The following is an 18117-nucleotide window of genomic DNA, read 5'->3' on the forward strand; positions in this document are numbered from 1 at the left end:
GGGGTGCATGTGTCCCTTCGAAACAGCACACCTGTATCCCGTGGATAAATGCCTAGTAGTGTAATTGCTGGGTTGTAGGGTAGTTCTATTTTTAGTTTTTTGAGGAACATCCATACTGTTTTCCAGAGTGGATGCACCAGCTTGCATTCCCACCAGCAGAGTAAAAGGGTTCTCCTTTCTCTGCATCCTCGCCAACATCTGTTGTTGCCTGAGTTGTTAATGTTAGCCATTCTGACAGGCGTGAGGTGGTATCTCATTGTGGTTTTGATTTCTACTTCCCTGATGATGAGTGATGTTGAGCATTTTTTCATATGTCGGTTGGCCATCTGGAAGTCTTCTTTGGAGAAGTGTCAATTCATGTCTTTGCCCATTTCTTCACTGGATTATTTGTTTTTTGGGTGTTGAGTTTGGTAAGTTCTTTATAGATTTTGGAAACTACCCCTTTATCTGCTATGTCATTTGCAAATATCTTCTCCCATTCTGTTGGTTGCCTTTTAGTTTTGCTGATTGTTTCCTTCGCTGTGCAGAAGCTTCTTATTTTGATGAGGTCCCAGTAGTTCATTTTTGCCTTTGTTTCCCTTGCCCCTGGAGATATGCTGAGTAAGGAGTTGCTGTGGCCAAGATCAAAGAGGTTTTTGTCTGCTTTCTCCTTGAGGATTTTGATGGCTTCCTGTCTTACATTGAGGTCTTTCATCCATGTTGAGTTTATTTTTGTGTACGGTGTAAGAAAGTGGTCCAGGTTCATTCTTCTGCATGTCGCTGTCCAGTTTTCCCAGCACCACTTGCTGAGGAGACTGTCTTTATTCCATTGGATATTCTTTCCTGCTTTGTCAAAGATGAGTTGGCCATACGTTTGTGGGTCTATTTCTGGGTTCTCTATTCTGTTCCATTGATCTGAGTGTCTGTTCTTGTGCCAGTACCATACTGTCTTGATGATTACAGCTTTGTAGTATAGCTTGAAGTCTGCGATTATGATGCATCCTGCTTTGGTTTTCTTTTTCAAGATCGCTTTGGCTATAGAGGGTCTTTTCTGGTTCCATACAAATTTTAGAATTATTTGTTCTAGCTCTGTGAAGAATGCTGGTGTTACTTTGATGGGGATTGCATTGAATATGTAGATTGCTTTGGGTAGTATTGACATTTTAACAATATTTGTTCTTCCTATCCAGGAGCCTGGAATCTTTTTTTTCCAATTTTTGGGTCTTCTTCAATTTCTTTCATAAGTTTTCTATAGTTTTCAGTGTGTAGATTTTTCACCTCTTTGGTTAGATTTATTCCTAGGTATTTTACAGTTTTTTGTGCAACTGTAAATGGGATCGATTCCTTGATTTCTCTTTCTGTCACTTCATTGTTGGTGTATAGGAATGCAAGCAATTTCTGTGCATTGATTTTATATCCTGCAACTTTGCTGAATTCATGAATCAATTCCAGCAGTCTTTTGATGGAAACTTTTGGGTTTTCCATATAGAGTATCATGTCATCTGCAAAGAGTGAAAGTTTGACCTCCTCCTGGCCGATTTGGATGCCTTTTATTTGTGTTGTCTGATTGCAGAGGCTAAGACTTCCAATACTATGTTGAATAACAGTGGCGAGAGCTGACATCCCTGTCTTGTTCCTGACCTTAGGGGGAAAGCTCTCAATTTTTCCCCATTGAGGATGATATTAGCATTGGGTCATTCATATACGGCTTTTATGATCTCGAAGTATGCTCCTTTTATCCCTACTTTCTTGGGGGTTTTTATCAAGAAAGGATGCTGTATTTTGTCAAATGCTTTCTCTGCATCAATTGAGAGGATCATATGGTTCTTGTCCTTTCTTTTATTGATGTGATGAATCACATTAATTGTTTTGCAGATATTGAACCAGCCCTGCATCCCAGGTATAAATCCCACTTGGTCATGGTGAATAATTTTTTAAATGTATTTTTTGATCTGGTTGGCTAATATCTTGTTGAGGATTTTTGCATCCATGTTCATCAGGGAAACTGGTCTATAGTTCTCCTTTCTAGCGTGGTCTCTGTCTGGTTTTGGAATCAAGGTAATGCTGGCTTCATAGAAAGAGTTTGGAAGTTTTCCTTCCATTTCTATTTTTTGGAACAGTTTCAAGAGAATAGGTGTTAACTCTTCCTTAAATGTTTGGTAGAATTTGCCCGGAAAGCCATCTGGCCCTGGACTCTTGTTTTTTGGCAGATTTTTGATTACTAATTCAATTTCCTTCCTGGTTATGGGTCTGTTCAAATTTTCGATTTCTTCCTGTTTCAGTTTTGGTAGTGTATATGTTTCTAGGAATTTGTCCATTTCTTCCAGATTGCCCATTTTATTGGCATATAATTGCTCATAATATTCTATTATTGCTTTTCTTTCTGTTGTGTTGGTATTGTTTATTTCTTGAGAGAGAGACGGAGAGATAGAGAGACAGAACACGAGCAGGGGAGGGCAGAGAGAGACAGAGACACAGAATCTGAAGCAGGCTCCAGGCTCTGAGCTGTCAGCACAGAGCCTGACACGGTACTCAAACTCACAAACTGTGAGATCATGACCTGAGCCGAAGTCAGACGTCAAACCGACTGAGGCACCAAGGCGCCCCAAGTTTAATCTATTTTTAAAATTACAGTTACTTCTTTCAATTAGAAAGCAAGGAGGGTTAGATGATATTTAATGAAGTCTTCACAAAACACTACTTTTCATTTAGTCTATTAAGCAATAACATATTTTATGGTCTTTTTGTGAGAAAGAACTGTACCAGGGTCTACAGAAATTAGAGCTTGATATTATATATGTACATATGTTTATACCTGTTTTTGTTACATTACAGTTTAGATGTGTTTGAAAAACATATATTAAAATAGTAAATTCTTTATTGAATAGTTTTCTACCTCTGAGCATACAATAAAATAAAATAGCACCTGAGAGGCAGTCTAGTGCACTGGTTAGAGCTTGTTTGGAGTTCAGATTGTGCCACCAGCTTTATAACCTGTGTCTACTCCTCAAACTACATTTCTTTTGCCTCACTGGTAAAATGGGAATGACAATACCAATTTCATGGCATTGGCACACTTAAGTGAGGATCAAATGACATTTATCTTGGTAAAGTGCTTAGCAGAACATCCGGTATACAGTGAGGGCTTGATAATGTTGGCTTTTATTACGATCTGGTCTCAAAAACTACCCTCCCTAAGGCAAGATGCATTGTTGGTACTTAAAATCCTATATATAACTTGAATATTGTTCATGTTAGGCATTGAATATTGTTCATCATTTATAACATTTGTAGTAAATATTTCCAGTCATGAAGACTGCTTGCACTTTCATATATGTACCATAAATTGAAATATATCCAGATACAAATATTGATAACTTCAATTGTGACATTTTCAAAGTTTTGCTTTCTCTGGTATTAAAAATCTAGTTATTTGAAGTAGATCTAAGCATAAAAGGTACATACATACACATATACAAAATGTATATTGAAAAGAGAAGAGCTAGATTTTTAAAAAATGAATGTTTTTAAGAGACTTTTAAATATAGAGAAAAAACTGAGGGTTGTTGGAGAGGTTATGGGCGGGTGGATGGGCTAAATGGGCAACAGGAATTAAGGAAGACAGTTGGGATGAGCACTTGGTGTTATATGTAGGTGATGAATCACTGGATTCTACTCCTGAAATCATTATTGCACTATATGCTAACTTGAATGTAAAAATAAAAGAAAAAAAAAAAGAATGTTTTAACATATTTATAACTAATGCATTCACTTAAAATTTTAAGAAATATTTCAACCTGATTTTGATATCTTGAAGTGCTTATTACATTTTTGGGGAAAATTAGATTTTACTTTATATTTTCTTTAATTTTGCTTTTTAATATTTTTCTTCAGTCATTGATATGAGTAAATGCTGGTCACTGATACCAGTGTGGCTGTCATACACAAAAGTAACTGCTTTTTCAAAAATTCTCATTGGAAATTAAACTATGGAATATTCCATTAAATAAAAGTATGAATTAAAAAATGCACATAATCTGAACTTTTCATTATAACAGGCATCTAATTAATTGGCCCCATTTTTAATTATGAACTATTTAGAAAATGAGATATTTTATTCTATAATTAACCTATCTCAGAATATGGCTCCAAAATGATTCTGAATACACTGTGGTATACCTTTACTTTAAAATATATATTAAGGTTTAGGGGCACCTGGGTGGCTCAGTCGGTTAAGCCTCTGACTTTGGCTCAGGTCATGATCTCAGTTTGTGAGTTTGAGCCCCTTGTCAGGCTCTGTGCTGACGGCATAGAGCCTGCTTGGGATTCTCTCTTCCTCCCTTTCTGCCCCTCCCCATGCTCTCTCTCTCCTTCTCTCTCTCAAAAATAAACAAACATTAAAACAATAAATATATAGTAAGGTTTAAAATCATTAGGATGGAAATATTCATGGGAACAGAGTAAGATCTGAAATGTACACACAGTAAACTATAAAAAATATTATTAATAAACAATATTTTAGAAAGATATAGTCTAAAATGGTAAGCCAATACATTTTTTAACAAAAGCATTTATTTTATTTTATTTTTTATTTTTTTTAAATTTTTTAATGTTTATTTATTTTTGACAGAGAGAGAGAGAGACAGAGCACGAGCAGGGGAGGGGCAGAGAGAGAGGGGGACACAGAATCCAAAGCAGGTTCCAGGCTCTGAGCTGTCAGTGCAGAGCCCGATGCGGGGCTTGAACTCACAGACTGTGAGATCATGACCTGAGCTGAAGTCGGTCGCTCAACCGACTGAGCCACCCAGGCGCCCCTATTTTTTTATTTTTGAGAGAGTGTGAGTGGGGGATGGGCAGAAAGAGAGGGAGACACAGGATCTGAAGCAGGCTGCAGGGTCTGAGCTGTCAGCGCAGAGCCTGACATGGGGCTCAAACTCACAAACCATGAGATCATGACCTGAGCCGAAGTTTGTACTTAACCAACTGAGCCACCCAGGCACCCCTTAATGAAAGCATTAATAAAAGAGGAAGATAAATTGTATTCAGTGCTATATTTCTAGTCAATATGATTTACCATTTCAAGTCTTAATTTTGCTTTTAAGCATGCTTCATTTGTTTTCACCCTGATACATTTAGTTCTGCATTCATTTTTTAATTCCCAGATATGGCGCTGCACTGGAGATACAGAAGGCAAACAAGATAAGCCAGATCCCTGCTTTAACAGCACTTGTACTCCAAAGGAGGAGAGAAACTAATAAAGTAAATCAACAAGTAAATAAAATAACTTTCTAAATTATTTCTCTTAAAGTCATCAAATAGGGAAGTAGTTGCTTTGGTCTTTTCTCTCTCACAATTCTGGATGGCTTCGTCTACATTAGCTAATCTAAATCAAAAGCACTGAAAAATAGGCAAGCAATCCTGTACTATAGTTATTTCAGAATACTTCTAACTCTTTAAAATACCTCTGTCCTATTCTTCTCCTGGCTACTAAGCCAACTTACCGACCATACCTTTTACTATAAGAACAGGTCCTGTAAAAGTTACAAAAAGCTAATTTTTTAGTTTTCCTTCTCTCAGAAAACTGGGGTAATATTGAGCCCAGTGATGACCTCACAGTTTTGGGTTTGTGATGGAATAATAACTGTATATTTAAGTGTCATGACTTGACTATAGAATTATGCTCCCTTATGCACAGGGCTGGAAATCCTTCTTTCGTTTTAATAATTGAGTTATGAATACAAATGCTAAATTACAGAGTTTTAAAAACAAAAGGAAAAAGTTAATATTCCACCCCACATATGACTACTTTAATGAAAAAAATATTTATCCTAATAAGCATTACTACATAATTTTTGAAAAGGTCTCCCAGCTACACTGACCATAAAATGAATACTTCTAAGCTTGACGGTGAGCAAGAACTCAAAATGACGGAGCTTTTTGGAAGGCTAAATGTTCCATTTATTTCCAGGGTGTCTGCAACACTTCTCAAGCACTTCTAACATGTTCCCAATTTAAAAGTCTCCTTTCCTGTACTCCTCTCTCACCAAACTTTTATGAGGAGAAGGAATCCTAATTCTATACCCAGAGTTTTAAAATGCTGCTTCCTTCTTTCTAGATGTCTAATAGAGCTGGAATGAAAATAACCTTTCATCCATAGGTCTACCATCAAATGAGGCACAGCAGCCTAAAAATTCTTCATGTATAAAGCCACAGGTTGCACAAAATGATGTTGTTTACTACTTTTATGGCTGTCACTTTAAATATTATATATAAAGAATATTTAGAGGGCAGTTCTATATTAAAATAAATGAATAAAAGTAAGAATTTTCAGGTTGACTATGTTTTGTAGGAACTAATGAAATAGCAGAAAACAGAAATTCTCTGTATAAAAAGTGCCCTAATGAAAATTTACCCTGAACACATACTTGTCGCTCTAGGTCTTGAATTTTTTTGGCATCAGCTGCTTTCTCTTTTAAACGTATCTTCTGCTGAATACATGGATTTCCAGATTCAGCTTTCAGTTTCTCAACCTGTCAATAAGTAAAGAACCTGTTAAGCATATTTAAAACATACCAGAGAAACACCAGGAGAGAAGCATAATGGTAGGTCATTCATTCATTTATTAATTCCCACATAGGGTGCTGCGCTGGAGACACGGAGGGCAAACAAGACAAGCCAGGTCCCCGCTTTAACAGGGCTTGCACTCTGATGGAGGAGACACATGATAAGCTAATAAAGTAAAACAACAAGTAAATAAAATAACGTCAGAGAGTGACACATGCTATGAAGAAAATAAAACAGGGGCGCCTGGGTGGCTCAGTCGGTTAAGCATCCAACTCTTGATTTCTGCTCAGGTCATAATCTCAGGTTCATGAGACTGAGCCCTGCGATGGGCTCTGTGCTGGTAGTGTGAAGCCTGCTTGGGATTCTCTCTCTCCCTCCCTCTCTGCTCTTCCCATTTGTGCACATGCCTGCATGTGCATGCTCTCTCTCTCTCAAAATAAACAAACACTTAAAAAAAAGAAAAAAATAGAGTGAAAGAGTCAGAAGAGGGCAGGATTGGTAGCTCCATTAGATTACAAGATCAGGAAAGGTCTTTCTAAGGAGTAGAATTTGGAGCTGAGACTTGAATGAGGAGTGAGACATGGAAGAACATAGGCCAGAGTAATCGAGTGAAGGCAACCGGTGGAACAAGCTTGGCATGTTCAAGAATCAGAGAGAGTTTTGATGTGGCTGCAGGACAGGGACTTGTGGAGTGTGATACAGATGAGGCTGGAGAGACAGGCAGGCAGGGTTCAGACCATACAGGGACCTGACAGGTTGTGATAAGGAGCTTGGATTTATTCTCAGTCTATTCTAAAACAGACTACACATCTGTGAGCAAACCCAAACCATCTATTTTAATTGGCAGAGTTTATAGTACTGATTTAATCACACTTACAAGGCTAAGAAGAACTAATTGTTGAATGGGGCACATCTACAGAAATACATTCTCAAATGATCTTATTACCGCAAGTTTGAGCTTCTCAATTTCTTCATTTGCTTCTTTAAGCCGAAATGCATCTTTATCCAGAAGTTCCTGATTTTCAGCATACCATTGTAATCTTTTTTGCAGGCGACTGATTTCTTGTTTATGTGTTTCTTCTAAAATTTTTATTTCATATAATTTTTCACCTATAGGATGAAACTCCTATAAGATGAACTCCTGAACTTGATTATAATTTCCCAAAATATGGAAATAAATTAAATTACATAGAAACCAATGCCAATCTAATGAAAGCATTATGAAAAAATAATAGGCAAAAAAAAAAATTAGTCTTTGCAAGGCAGTATCCAGTTTAATCTGTTAATAGAGAGAGATGAACATTGTGTTCATAGTCCAACTCCTCAAATTCATAGCAAAGTTGGCTGTGTATAATTTTTTTTTGATAAATCAATTGTTTCCCCACTGACTTTCATTATAAAAGCAAAGCCATTTCCATGGGACAATAAATGTTGGATCCAAGAGATAATAAACATGAAGAATTCCTATAACTATTTAATAAATTGCAACGGGAAACATTAGAGACTGCTTACCATACAGGATTTCATTTAACACAACAAACATATGATGGGTATTATTATTATTATTCTATTTTACAGATGAGTAGACTAAATATAATTTTCTTACAAACAGGTGGTGTATATCTCACAGTGAAGACCATGGTATCACAGTGGAGAGATCTTACAAGGACTCTTCTGATCTACTTTTCTAGTCCTGTGTTCTGTCATCCTAAACTCCAATCCACAGGTGCACTCGATATATGCTCATGAAGCAAGCACACTCCAGCAACCTCCCTTCATTCCTTCACTTCTGAGTCTTTCAATCTGTCAGGACCCGACTCAAATGCTACTCTTCCCTGAAATCCCTATTTAGTACCATGTCTCATGTTATTTGTTTTGTTTTTTTTTTATATTAAACTTTTCTGCATTCTTATTTTCCCTTGTTTTCCCTGATGGGGAATGTCACATTTATCCTTGTGTTTTCTATAAACATAGGTGTAGTGTTATTTGTTCATTTGGCAAATACTTAAGAGCCTTTGTTTCAGACCCAGGGGTAAAAAGGCAGACCATACCCTCAGGAAGGTCACAGACATGAAAATGAATAGACATAATATGCCACAAATTCAAAACAATCCTTGATATTCTCTGATCCTGCAATTAGTCCTGCCAAAACCAACTAACCCACCTATTAATAACTTTTTTTTTAAGTTTCTAAAACTACAATATACTTCAAGAAGTAGGATTTTGATTCCTTGAGTAGTAATAGCAACTGCTATTACTTAAATTCAAGATTAAAAACAGTTACGAGTAACTGTAAACTGTTTAAAGCTCAGCTTTAAAGGTGAACTGTTTAAGCTCAGCGTTTTACCTGTGGCATAAGCAATCTGATCTTTGGCTTGGTCTCTCTCTTTCTTCATTTTTTCCAAGTCTACTTCAAGAGCTTGTTTGTCTTGCTTCAGTCTTTTGATGTCTTCCAATAAACAGTTTTTTTCTTTCTTGATATTCATAGAATTACAAAAGCAAATTATTTCTGGATGCAAAAAGTTGTGGCATAGGCTCTGTTTCACCCCACCTATCATAAATACTCATACATATTTTTTATAAATACATATATACAATAAATATCCTATTAGTTTCAGGTGTGCATCATGGTGATTTGTTATTTTTATACATTATGAAATAATCCCCACAATAAGTCGAGGATCTGTCCTAAGTTATGATGTGTCATCACACAAAATTATTACAATATTATTGGCTATATCCCCTATGCTGTATATTATATCCATGTGTCTTATTTTATAACTAGTAGTTTATACCTCTTAATCCCTTTACCTATTTCACCTACCCTCCAATCTCCCCACCACTGCTTCTGGTAACCAACAGTTTGTTCCCTGTACCTATGAGTCTCGTTTATGTCACATATAAATAAAATCATATGGTATTTGTTTTCTTCTTATTTCACTTAGCACAATACCCTCTAGATCCACCCATGCTGTCACAAATGACAAGATCTCATCCTTTTTTATGGCTGAGTAATGTCCAGTGTGTTTATCTATCACTGGATGCTTACATTGCTTCCATATCTTGGGTATTTTATGCTGGAAGGAACATAGGGGTGATTATCTCTTCAGATTGATGTTTCTGTCTTCTTTGGATTAATACCCAGAAGTGGAATTACTGTATCATACAGTTCTATTTTTGATTTTTTGAGAATCCTTCATTCTGTTTTCTATATTGGCTGCACCAATTTACATTCCCACCAACAGTATATGAGGGTTCCCTTTTCTCCACAACCCCACCAACACTTGTTATTTTTTGTCTTTTTGACAATAGTGAACCTGACAGGTGTGAGGTGATATCTCATTGTGGTTTTGACTTGCATTTCCCTGATGATTAGAGATGTTCAGCATACTTTCATGTGTCTGCTGGTCATTTCTATATCTTTGGAAAAATGTCTACTCAAGTCCTCTGGCTGTTATTAATCATGTTGTGTTTTTGATATTAATTTGTATAAATCCTTCATACATTTTGGATATTAATATCTTATCAGATATATCACTTACGAGTATCTTCTTCCATTCTGTAGACTGCCTTTTCATTTTGTTTATGGCTTCCTTCACTGTGCAAAAGCTTTTTAGTTTGATATATTCCCATTTGTTTTAGATTTTGTTGGCTTTGCCTGAGGCGACTGGTTTGAAAAAAAAGCTAAGATCAATGTCCAAGAGCTTATTGTCTATGGTTTCTGTTGGGACTTTTATGGTCTCAGGTCCTATATTCAAGTCTTTACTCCATTTTGAATTTATTTTTATATATGGTATAAGACAGTAGTCCACTTTCATTCTTTGGTATGTATCTGTCCAGTTTTCCCAATACTATTTATCGAACAGATTATCCTTTCTCTATTTTACATTCTTGCCTCCTCTGTCTTGGATTGACCACATATGTGTGGATACTTTCATGAACTCTCTATTCAAGAGAGGAATTGTTTTAAAGAGATGGTGAGTTTTTCTCCTCTGTCTGAAATTCTCTGGTGGCTCCCATTCCTCTCAGGATAAATCCAAAGTCCTTACCATGATGTTCAGTGTCATGTAACCCAGCCCTGCCCATGCCTCTGAGCATATCTACTATAAATCTTCCTCTTCCCACTCCAGTCCAGCATCAGAGACTTCTAGCTGTTATTTGAACATAACCAGCACACTCTCACTCCAAGGTGTTTGCACTTACTGTTTCCTCTGCCTTTAGTGCTCTGCTCCCAGATAGCCAGGTGGCTCACTCTTTTACTTCATCAGGATTTCTGCCCAAACGAAACCCCAGGAGGATCTTTCCTGATTACTTTTTCTAAAACAAAAACTTTCATCCTAACCCCCGATATGTTGCTTTATTTTCTTGTCACAGAACTCATCACTACCACCTGACATATGTTTACTTGAAAGCAGAGATTTTACTCATTTTTTCATGAAAGAACACATAAAAAAATGCTTGGCACATAAAAAAGGTTGACTGAATGCTAAATATGCCTTACATTCAACACTACTCTCAATAGCCCCCATTCATCTCGACACAATCATACTTAATCCTTCAAAGCACAGTTCAAATGAGGCTATTCCTGATAATCCCTTCCTCTGTGCTCCCATAAACTTGTCTTGTACCTCTAGTGTAGTATTTATTACTGTGTCATATGATATTGATTTGTGTACATACTTCTTCTAGTTATTAGGCTGAGAACTCTATGGAGACTAAGACTGACTTACTACTAATACCTGTATACTTTACGGCACTAACCACACAGCTGGTACTCAATAAATGTTTATTGGACTGAACTCATAACTGCTAAAAAAAAAAAAAAAAAAGTTCTTGGAGTCACAGAAGTACACTTGGTGTAATTAAGTTTCAAAATAAAACAAATTCTGTATCTCCCTATTTTATAATCCCAAATGCAGTCTTGTGAAGAAAATAAATCCACTCATTAAAGCACTGTATAATCCTGGTTTCTAACTGCATCACAGATTTAATGGCATAATTTCATTGTTCAATCTTCTTTGTGATCCTCTGTAGATGTCTTTTCAGGAGAGCACTGAGTTTCAAGTATTTGAATGCTCAGGCATCTTTCTGCAACTACCTTCTGTTTAATTAGTTCAATCATTTAGAAATGCTCTCCAGTGGAGTGTACTAAATGGACTTACAGAGTTTTAGCATTCAAAGGAACTTTAAACATCTTGAGTTCAGTTAAACATTTGACACTTAAACAAATGATACTTTATGCTTGCATCCTTCCAGGGACTGACACTTCTCACCCCGAAGAAGGCCAGTAATGTCCCAGGTCAACCTTGTGGGCACAGGGTTTGTGACTGGCAAGTACTTTCATTCTGTTGTAAATTACAATGCAGACATTCAGAGAGGGTCTTTGCCTGCCTCTCTGGCCTTGTCCTTACTCACCCACTTCTGTCTCAGAGATCTCTGACTCTGGAAAGTAACAAGCCCCCTCCTGATGCAAGGTTTATGCTTTTCTCCTGGTTGGGAGGCTCCATCTTTCTCCAGTGGCTGCTGCTTCTCTTTAGCTCTCAACTCTGACAAAACTTTTTCAGAGTGTCTCCTAGAGCACTATTGACTGGTGCCTTACTCTCTGCCCCACGCACCCTTATTCTCTGTTTTAATATTCTTCAAAGCACAAATTGCTATGTATATTGCTTCATTTGTTACCTTACTGTCTGTCTTCCCTGCTGGAATACATGTCCTAGTGAGCAAGGTTTGTGCCTGTCTTGTTTACCTATTGTATTTACAATGCCAGAATGAGTGCCTGGCATGTGGCAGGTGCTTCATAAAGGACGACTCAGTGAGTAAGTTGTGGTCAGCTTCATTCTTCTTCCTACCTTGGGATACTAAAAAGAAAGAGCTCAGAACCTTTGCTTTTACTATGCTTCTATCTATGCTTTATAGAGAACCAACTCAATAATTGCTATTAATTTTTAAGGTACGAATTAGACTTTACACAAGTATACTCAATGTGAATATTATAGATTTATCCCAGTATGAAAATTTGCTCTAAAACCATCTAAACCCAGAATACCATAGCAAATGAAAATAAAAGGTATATTTACATTCAATCTTACAGTATTTTCAGAAATAAAAAAATCCTCAAAGTTTTTACTATTATCTTAAACTAACACTCTTTTTTTTTTGTTGTTGTTAATTTCTTTTTAGGTTTTTCCTGCCTTTGGTAGTTTCACCATCAGGGGCCTAGATGGTGATTTTTACTTTATCCTGAGCAGGAATCACTGGGTTTCCTAAATTTGAGAATTCATCTTTTTTTTTATTATTTCTGGGAAATTCTCAGCCATAATATATTTAAATATATTTTAGCATTTCATATATCTGATATTCTCCATTTTTAGTCTATTTATATGTTTATCCAATAATTCTATTGAGGTTCAAAAACTGCTGTTTATTAAATCATTGTGCGATTGTGGATAGTTTCTCCGTGTTTTCGTAATTTTGCATTGTGAGCGTATCATCAGCAGGTTTTTATCTGTAGAAACACTGTGTAAGCTGGGTTAAGGTTGTATACTTCTAAGAGCCTTCTGCATTTGTTTCTTCTAGACACACTGGAGGTTCTCACTGACTCAGGACCACGTTATATGGTTTGGTTTTGTTTTTTTTCAGTCTGAGCATTACTAACCCTTGCAGGTAGTGTCAATTCAAATACTATAACACAAATGAAGGCAGACGGATGACATTATATTGACCAATCAAGTTAAGACAGAAACTTCTTACAAGAAAAGCTTCTTGACATCTTAGCCCCTTGTGAAGGTGGGTGGATTTTTTTCCTAGTCCACTGTTATACTGAAGGACATGGCTCTTTGAAATCTGAGTGTCCTGTCTCCACTTTGCTGTTAAAGCTCAAGCCCATGGCTACTGAACTACTGGTCTAGCAGCTTACTGACCAGTTTGTATCCCTTTTCATTTCTGGCCCCTAGAGAATTCTTACTTTCTTGAGAGCTGTTACATTATGCATTTATAAGATGTTTATTATATTTTATCCAGCATTTTCTGATGTTTTTAGTGGCAGTTTTAGTTTCCTATCTTCAGAAAAATATTTTCAATTAATTGAAAATTAGCACTTTTAAAAAGTTGCTAATAACAGTTTAAATAAAGCTAATGTTAGGCTTGAAACCTTACCACATTTTTCCAAGCCTTCATAAAACACAGCAATAATAATTTCTCTTTTACCTTGCTAATTTTTGAGGCCTACTGACAAGGGAGTTAGGGGGAGTCCAACCATTCATTCCTTCTTCTAACCTATCTGCCTAACTATCTACCTATCTAATCATGCTATACATGCATACATGTGCCTGAAGAAAGTACCCTAATGGATTCATATTTGCAGCTGCATTTTATATACTTCAAAAACCTGTTAAACATCAGTTATTAACCTAGGGTATGTGCAGATTTCTATATAACAAAACTTTATATAGTTTCTTGTTAAAAAGTGGTACATAATTGGAATTTTTCTAATTCACATAATCATTCATACAGATTTAGTTTCATAATACAGTTCTCAATGGGAGGGAGTGGGGAGAATTAACTGCCCTTCCACAGGGTACAAGTTTGGAAATGTGGCAGTGCTTTTGATTCTTATAATCATTGGTGGGTGCTATGAGTATGTATTTTCTGGGGACAGGGATGATAAAAATCATGCAACACATGGAATTGTTCTGCTTTAAACAGAATTAACCTGACCAAAATTCCCAAACGTCTCTCATTAATAAATACTGCTTTAGAAAATTGTAAGCCACCATATGGCTAACAGACACATGAAAAGATGCTCAACACTGCTCATCATCAGGGAAATACAAATCAAAACTACACTGAGATACCACCTCACACCGGTCAGAGTGGCTAAAATTAACAACTCAGGAAACAACAGACGTTGACGAGGATGCGGAGAAAGGGGAACTATTTTGCACTGCTGGTGGGAATGCAAACTGGTGCAGCCACTCTGGAAAACAGTGCGGAGGTTCCTCAAAAAATTAAAAATAGAATTACCCTATGATCCAGAAATAGCACTACTAGAAATTTATCCAAAGGATACAGGAGTGCTGATTCATAGGGGCACACTGTACCCCAATGTTTATAGCAGTACTATCAACAATAGCCAAATTATGGAAAGAGCCCAAATGAATGGATAAAGAAGCTGTGGTATGTATGTGTGTGTGTGTGTGTGTGTGTGTGTGTGTATATACACACACACACACACATACATACACACAATGAAATACTACTTTGGCAATAAAAAAGAATGAAATCTTGCCATTTGCTACAACGTGGATGAAACGGGAGGGTATTATGCTACATGAAATAGGTCAATCAGAGAAAGACAGATATCATAGGTTTTTACTCATAAGTGTAAGTTGAGAAACTTAACAGAAGACCATGGGGTAATGGAAAGAAAAAAATATATAGTTACAAACAGAGAGGGAGGCAAACCATAAGAGACTCTTAAATATAGACAACAAACTGAGGGTAGAAGGGAGTTTGGGGGTGGGGGGGTAAGATGCAGGGAAAATGGGTGATGGGCATTGAAGACAGCACTTGTTGGGATGAACGCTGGGTGTTATATGTAAGTGATGAATTACAGGAATCTAATCCCGAAGCCGTGAGTACACCGTATACACTGTATATTAGCTAACTTGACAATAAATTATATATAAAAAATAAGTAAAATAAAACCTAAAAAAAGAAAATTGTAAGCTATATCCTTTATAATACAATTAAATAAAAATAAGAAAAAACGTTACAAAGCAGCTGTTTCATTTTGCATCTGCATTAGGTACGTGAGATGCAAACATTTGTAGATAGTCTCAGCCTTCCATAAATGCACAGTCCATTGAAGAAGGGTAAAAAGCCAACTAACATTTTAAGGTGAATAATCATCTTTAAATTATTTTCCTATTTTAGCTGTACATTTCCAATAAGGAATTTGTTTGTTTGAAATAAAGTGTACATGCCCTAAGTAAGGTTATGCCTCCAATACGGCTCCATGTGATGAATGCGAGATGAGAAGCTGGGTTATAAAGAGGATGCTATCTAAAACCAGTATTGTGTCATTTTTTCTATATGAAGGTCACATGTATAATAAATGCTAATTTTAGGTATGCCTTAATTTTTAAATGGCATGAAATTTACAAATAAATTTTATCTATTCATAAATTTAAAAAACAGACTTTTTTAACATATGGAAATTTTTGTAATAATCTAGTAGGTAAAATCCTTATGAAATTTACCTGTGCCATCCGTAGCTCTGCTAACAGATCTGTAAAATTCTGGGTTTTGGTGGGTTCTGAATCTTCAACTATTTCAGATAGGAAACGACTTTTGTGCATCTGTTCTCTGATTTAGTTTGAAAATAAAAAAATTTTTTTTTTAACAAAGTACTCCTTTCAATGAAAAATATACAATTCTTAAAATTTAAAAAAACCTGATGGACATTGGAACTATCTGAGCCACTGAAGAGAAAAAGTTTATTTACTCTAAAGTTTAAAGTATTAAAATGCTAATATACTTTGAGATGTCTGTTTAATTTAAAAAGAATTGAAACCCCAACACCTTGCTTTATTTATAAAATAAAAAATATTTTCTCCTAATTCTCAGAGGAAAAAACCCTATGTCCCAGAAAGATGTGCTGCATTTTTCCTCTGGTAATGTGCCCTCCTTGCCACATCATTCTAGACTCCTTTCTAAGAAACACAAATCATACACATGGAGACTGACAAAACCAAATAGTCTATTATCTAAAGGTACAATAAATTTTTGTTTTTCCAGAAATATTATACAAGGAATTTAGGAATCTATATAAGATCATATAATCCTAATGCAGTGAAGACACCATGTATTTCATTGTGAAAATTCATTTAAAATTTCAATTTGGGATCGGGGAATAGATCTCTTTTAAAAGCCAGGCAGTAGAAGAAGTGGCATTTTAAAATACTTTTACTGAAGCATTTGGAAAGAAATCAGATATAATGCTTTCATATATCAGAACTGTGCATTTTATCACACCTGGCTTCGGGTCATACATTCATGGCCTAAGAAGTTTCTTCTAATAGCAGTCCTTTCTGAGTAATTAGGTGTTTATATGAAGTGACACAAAACCATCAGTCATTTCCTAAAAGAAGACAGTACCCTAATTTGCCCATGTTTGTGAGTTCAGCTTTTTCACTTAATATGTTAAAGCTGAATGTAGTAATATCCAAAAGATCTTATAGTCTGAAATATGATTCTTAGTAGGTGCTGGTGCTCCATCAGCCTGCCATGTTGAATGTTGGTTAATAACTCACTAGTTCTCCTTCTCAATAGCAGTCTCTGCCCGCTGGCCTGGAGGATATCCCCTACCCCCTTCCTGGAGCATACCTCCTCCAGTGACGACTAATTTGGGGGTATGAAAGCCTGCTCCTCTTGCCTCAAGTGGGGCCAACTCTTGTGGTACAATCTGTTCTCCTGAGCTTTCTGGGGAGAAGAGAATGAAGCCAGTCTCTGGCTAAGACCACATTCTTACTTACCTTCCCTCCCCTCATCCTCCCATCTTGCTTCTCTTGTTCCCCTTCTCCTGACAGTTATCCTCCAGGAAATCACCTCCATAAGGATCCCTACCTCAGGCTCTACTTCTATAGGACCTAACCTAAAGCATTAAGTGACATTGTATCATATTTTTTGTATTATTTATCACATGGTTCTTTAGGAGATGGTTAAGCACCTCAGGCTTAATGACTGATCAAGATGAATACTATATACTCAATTTCCTAAAATTGATATAAAACTCAAATATGAGTATGCTGAAAATACTAAACTTTGTACTTTGGAAAAATACATTGAATATTAAACCTATAAAAGTTATGAACTATAAATCAATGTAAAATTTTTTTCAGTTCTAAGTAAAAATAAAATGTATTATTAATATAACAATAAAATGCTTAGAAATAGCCTAAGTATATTTGATTTTAAGAATTCAGAAAAGACTCACTTTAAGGAAGCTAACTCGCTGAATAAACTCTGGTTTTCCTTGAACATTCGCTCCTCATTTTTCTTATTTTGTTCTTGCAGATCTTTCACTTGACTATATAATCGTTCATTTTCCTTTTCATAAACAGAAAATTACATTTTAGTTAAAAGTCATCAGTACTTATATAGCAAATATATATGCTCACAACAGATACATCCTTTAAGCATTCTTAAAGTCTTTTAAATTTTTTCAGTTTTTGAGTAAGCAAAATCTTTTATTAAACTCTTTATCTCAGAAGAAAACCTGTTAATCTGAAAACAATTCTTTCCAAAATGCTTACTTGAAAAAAAGAAAAAAAAAGGTGCAAAAACTCTCAAAGCAAGAGATCCTAAAGTCAGTGTAAGGTACTGTATTTCACAGAAGTGGGGGAGTGGCTGTAGGAATAACTACATCCCAACTGTGAGAAACAGGGTCAGAAAGGCCCACTGGGACTGTTTGCATTCTCTTTTTTCTGTTTCTAACCTGGCTCCCTGCAGTGAAGTAATTGGATATAGTTAGCTATGACAGGCTTCCATGCTTGTTTTTGGAACTTTCTGTGA

At 36.1% G+C, this 18117-nt stretch overlaps 1 protein-coding gene across 6 annotated transcripts in view; it reads right to left on the reverse strand.

The window, feature by feature from the left end:
• Positions 1-18117, reverse strand: part of CEP162 (centrosomal protein 162) — a 119064-nt gene that overhangs the window by 38955 nt on the left and 61992 nt on the right. For 5 of the 6 annotated variants that reach the window (XM_045498931.1, XM_045498935.1, XM_045498936.1 and 2 more), the window contains 5 exons: positions 17540-17652; positions 15804-15909; positions 8891-9017; positions 7490-7653; positions 6405-6509 (listed from right to left, as the gene is read on the reverse strand). In XM_045498931.1, the coding sequence (XP_045354887.1) occupies positions 6405-6509; positions 7490-7653; positions 8891-9017; positions 15804-15909; positions 17540-17652 (615 nt within the window). The remainder of the gene's footprint in view (positions 1-6404; positions 6510-7489; positions 7654-8890; positions 9018-15803; positions 15910-17539; positions 17653-18117) is intronic. The other variant, XM_045498934.1, reaches the window with a different exon arrangement.

Source organism: Leopardus geoffroyi, chromosome B2, assembly GCF_018350155.1.
Source record: "Leopardus geoffroyi isolate Oge1 chromosome B2, O.geoffroyi_Oge1_pat1.0, whole genome shotgun sequence".
In the NCBI taxonomy this organism is placed as follows: Eukaryota; Metazoa; Chordata; class Mammalia; order Carnivora; family Felidae; genus Leopardus; species Leopardus geoffroyi.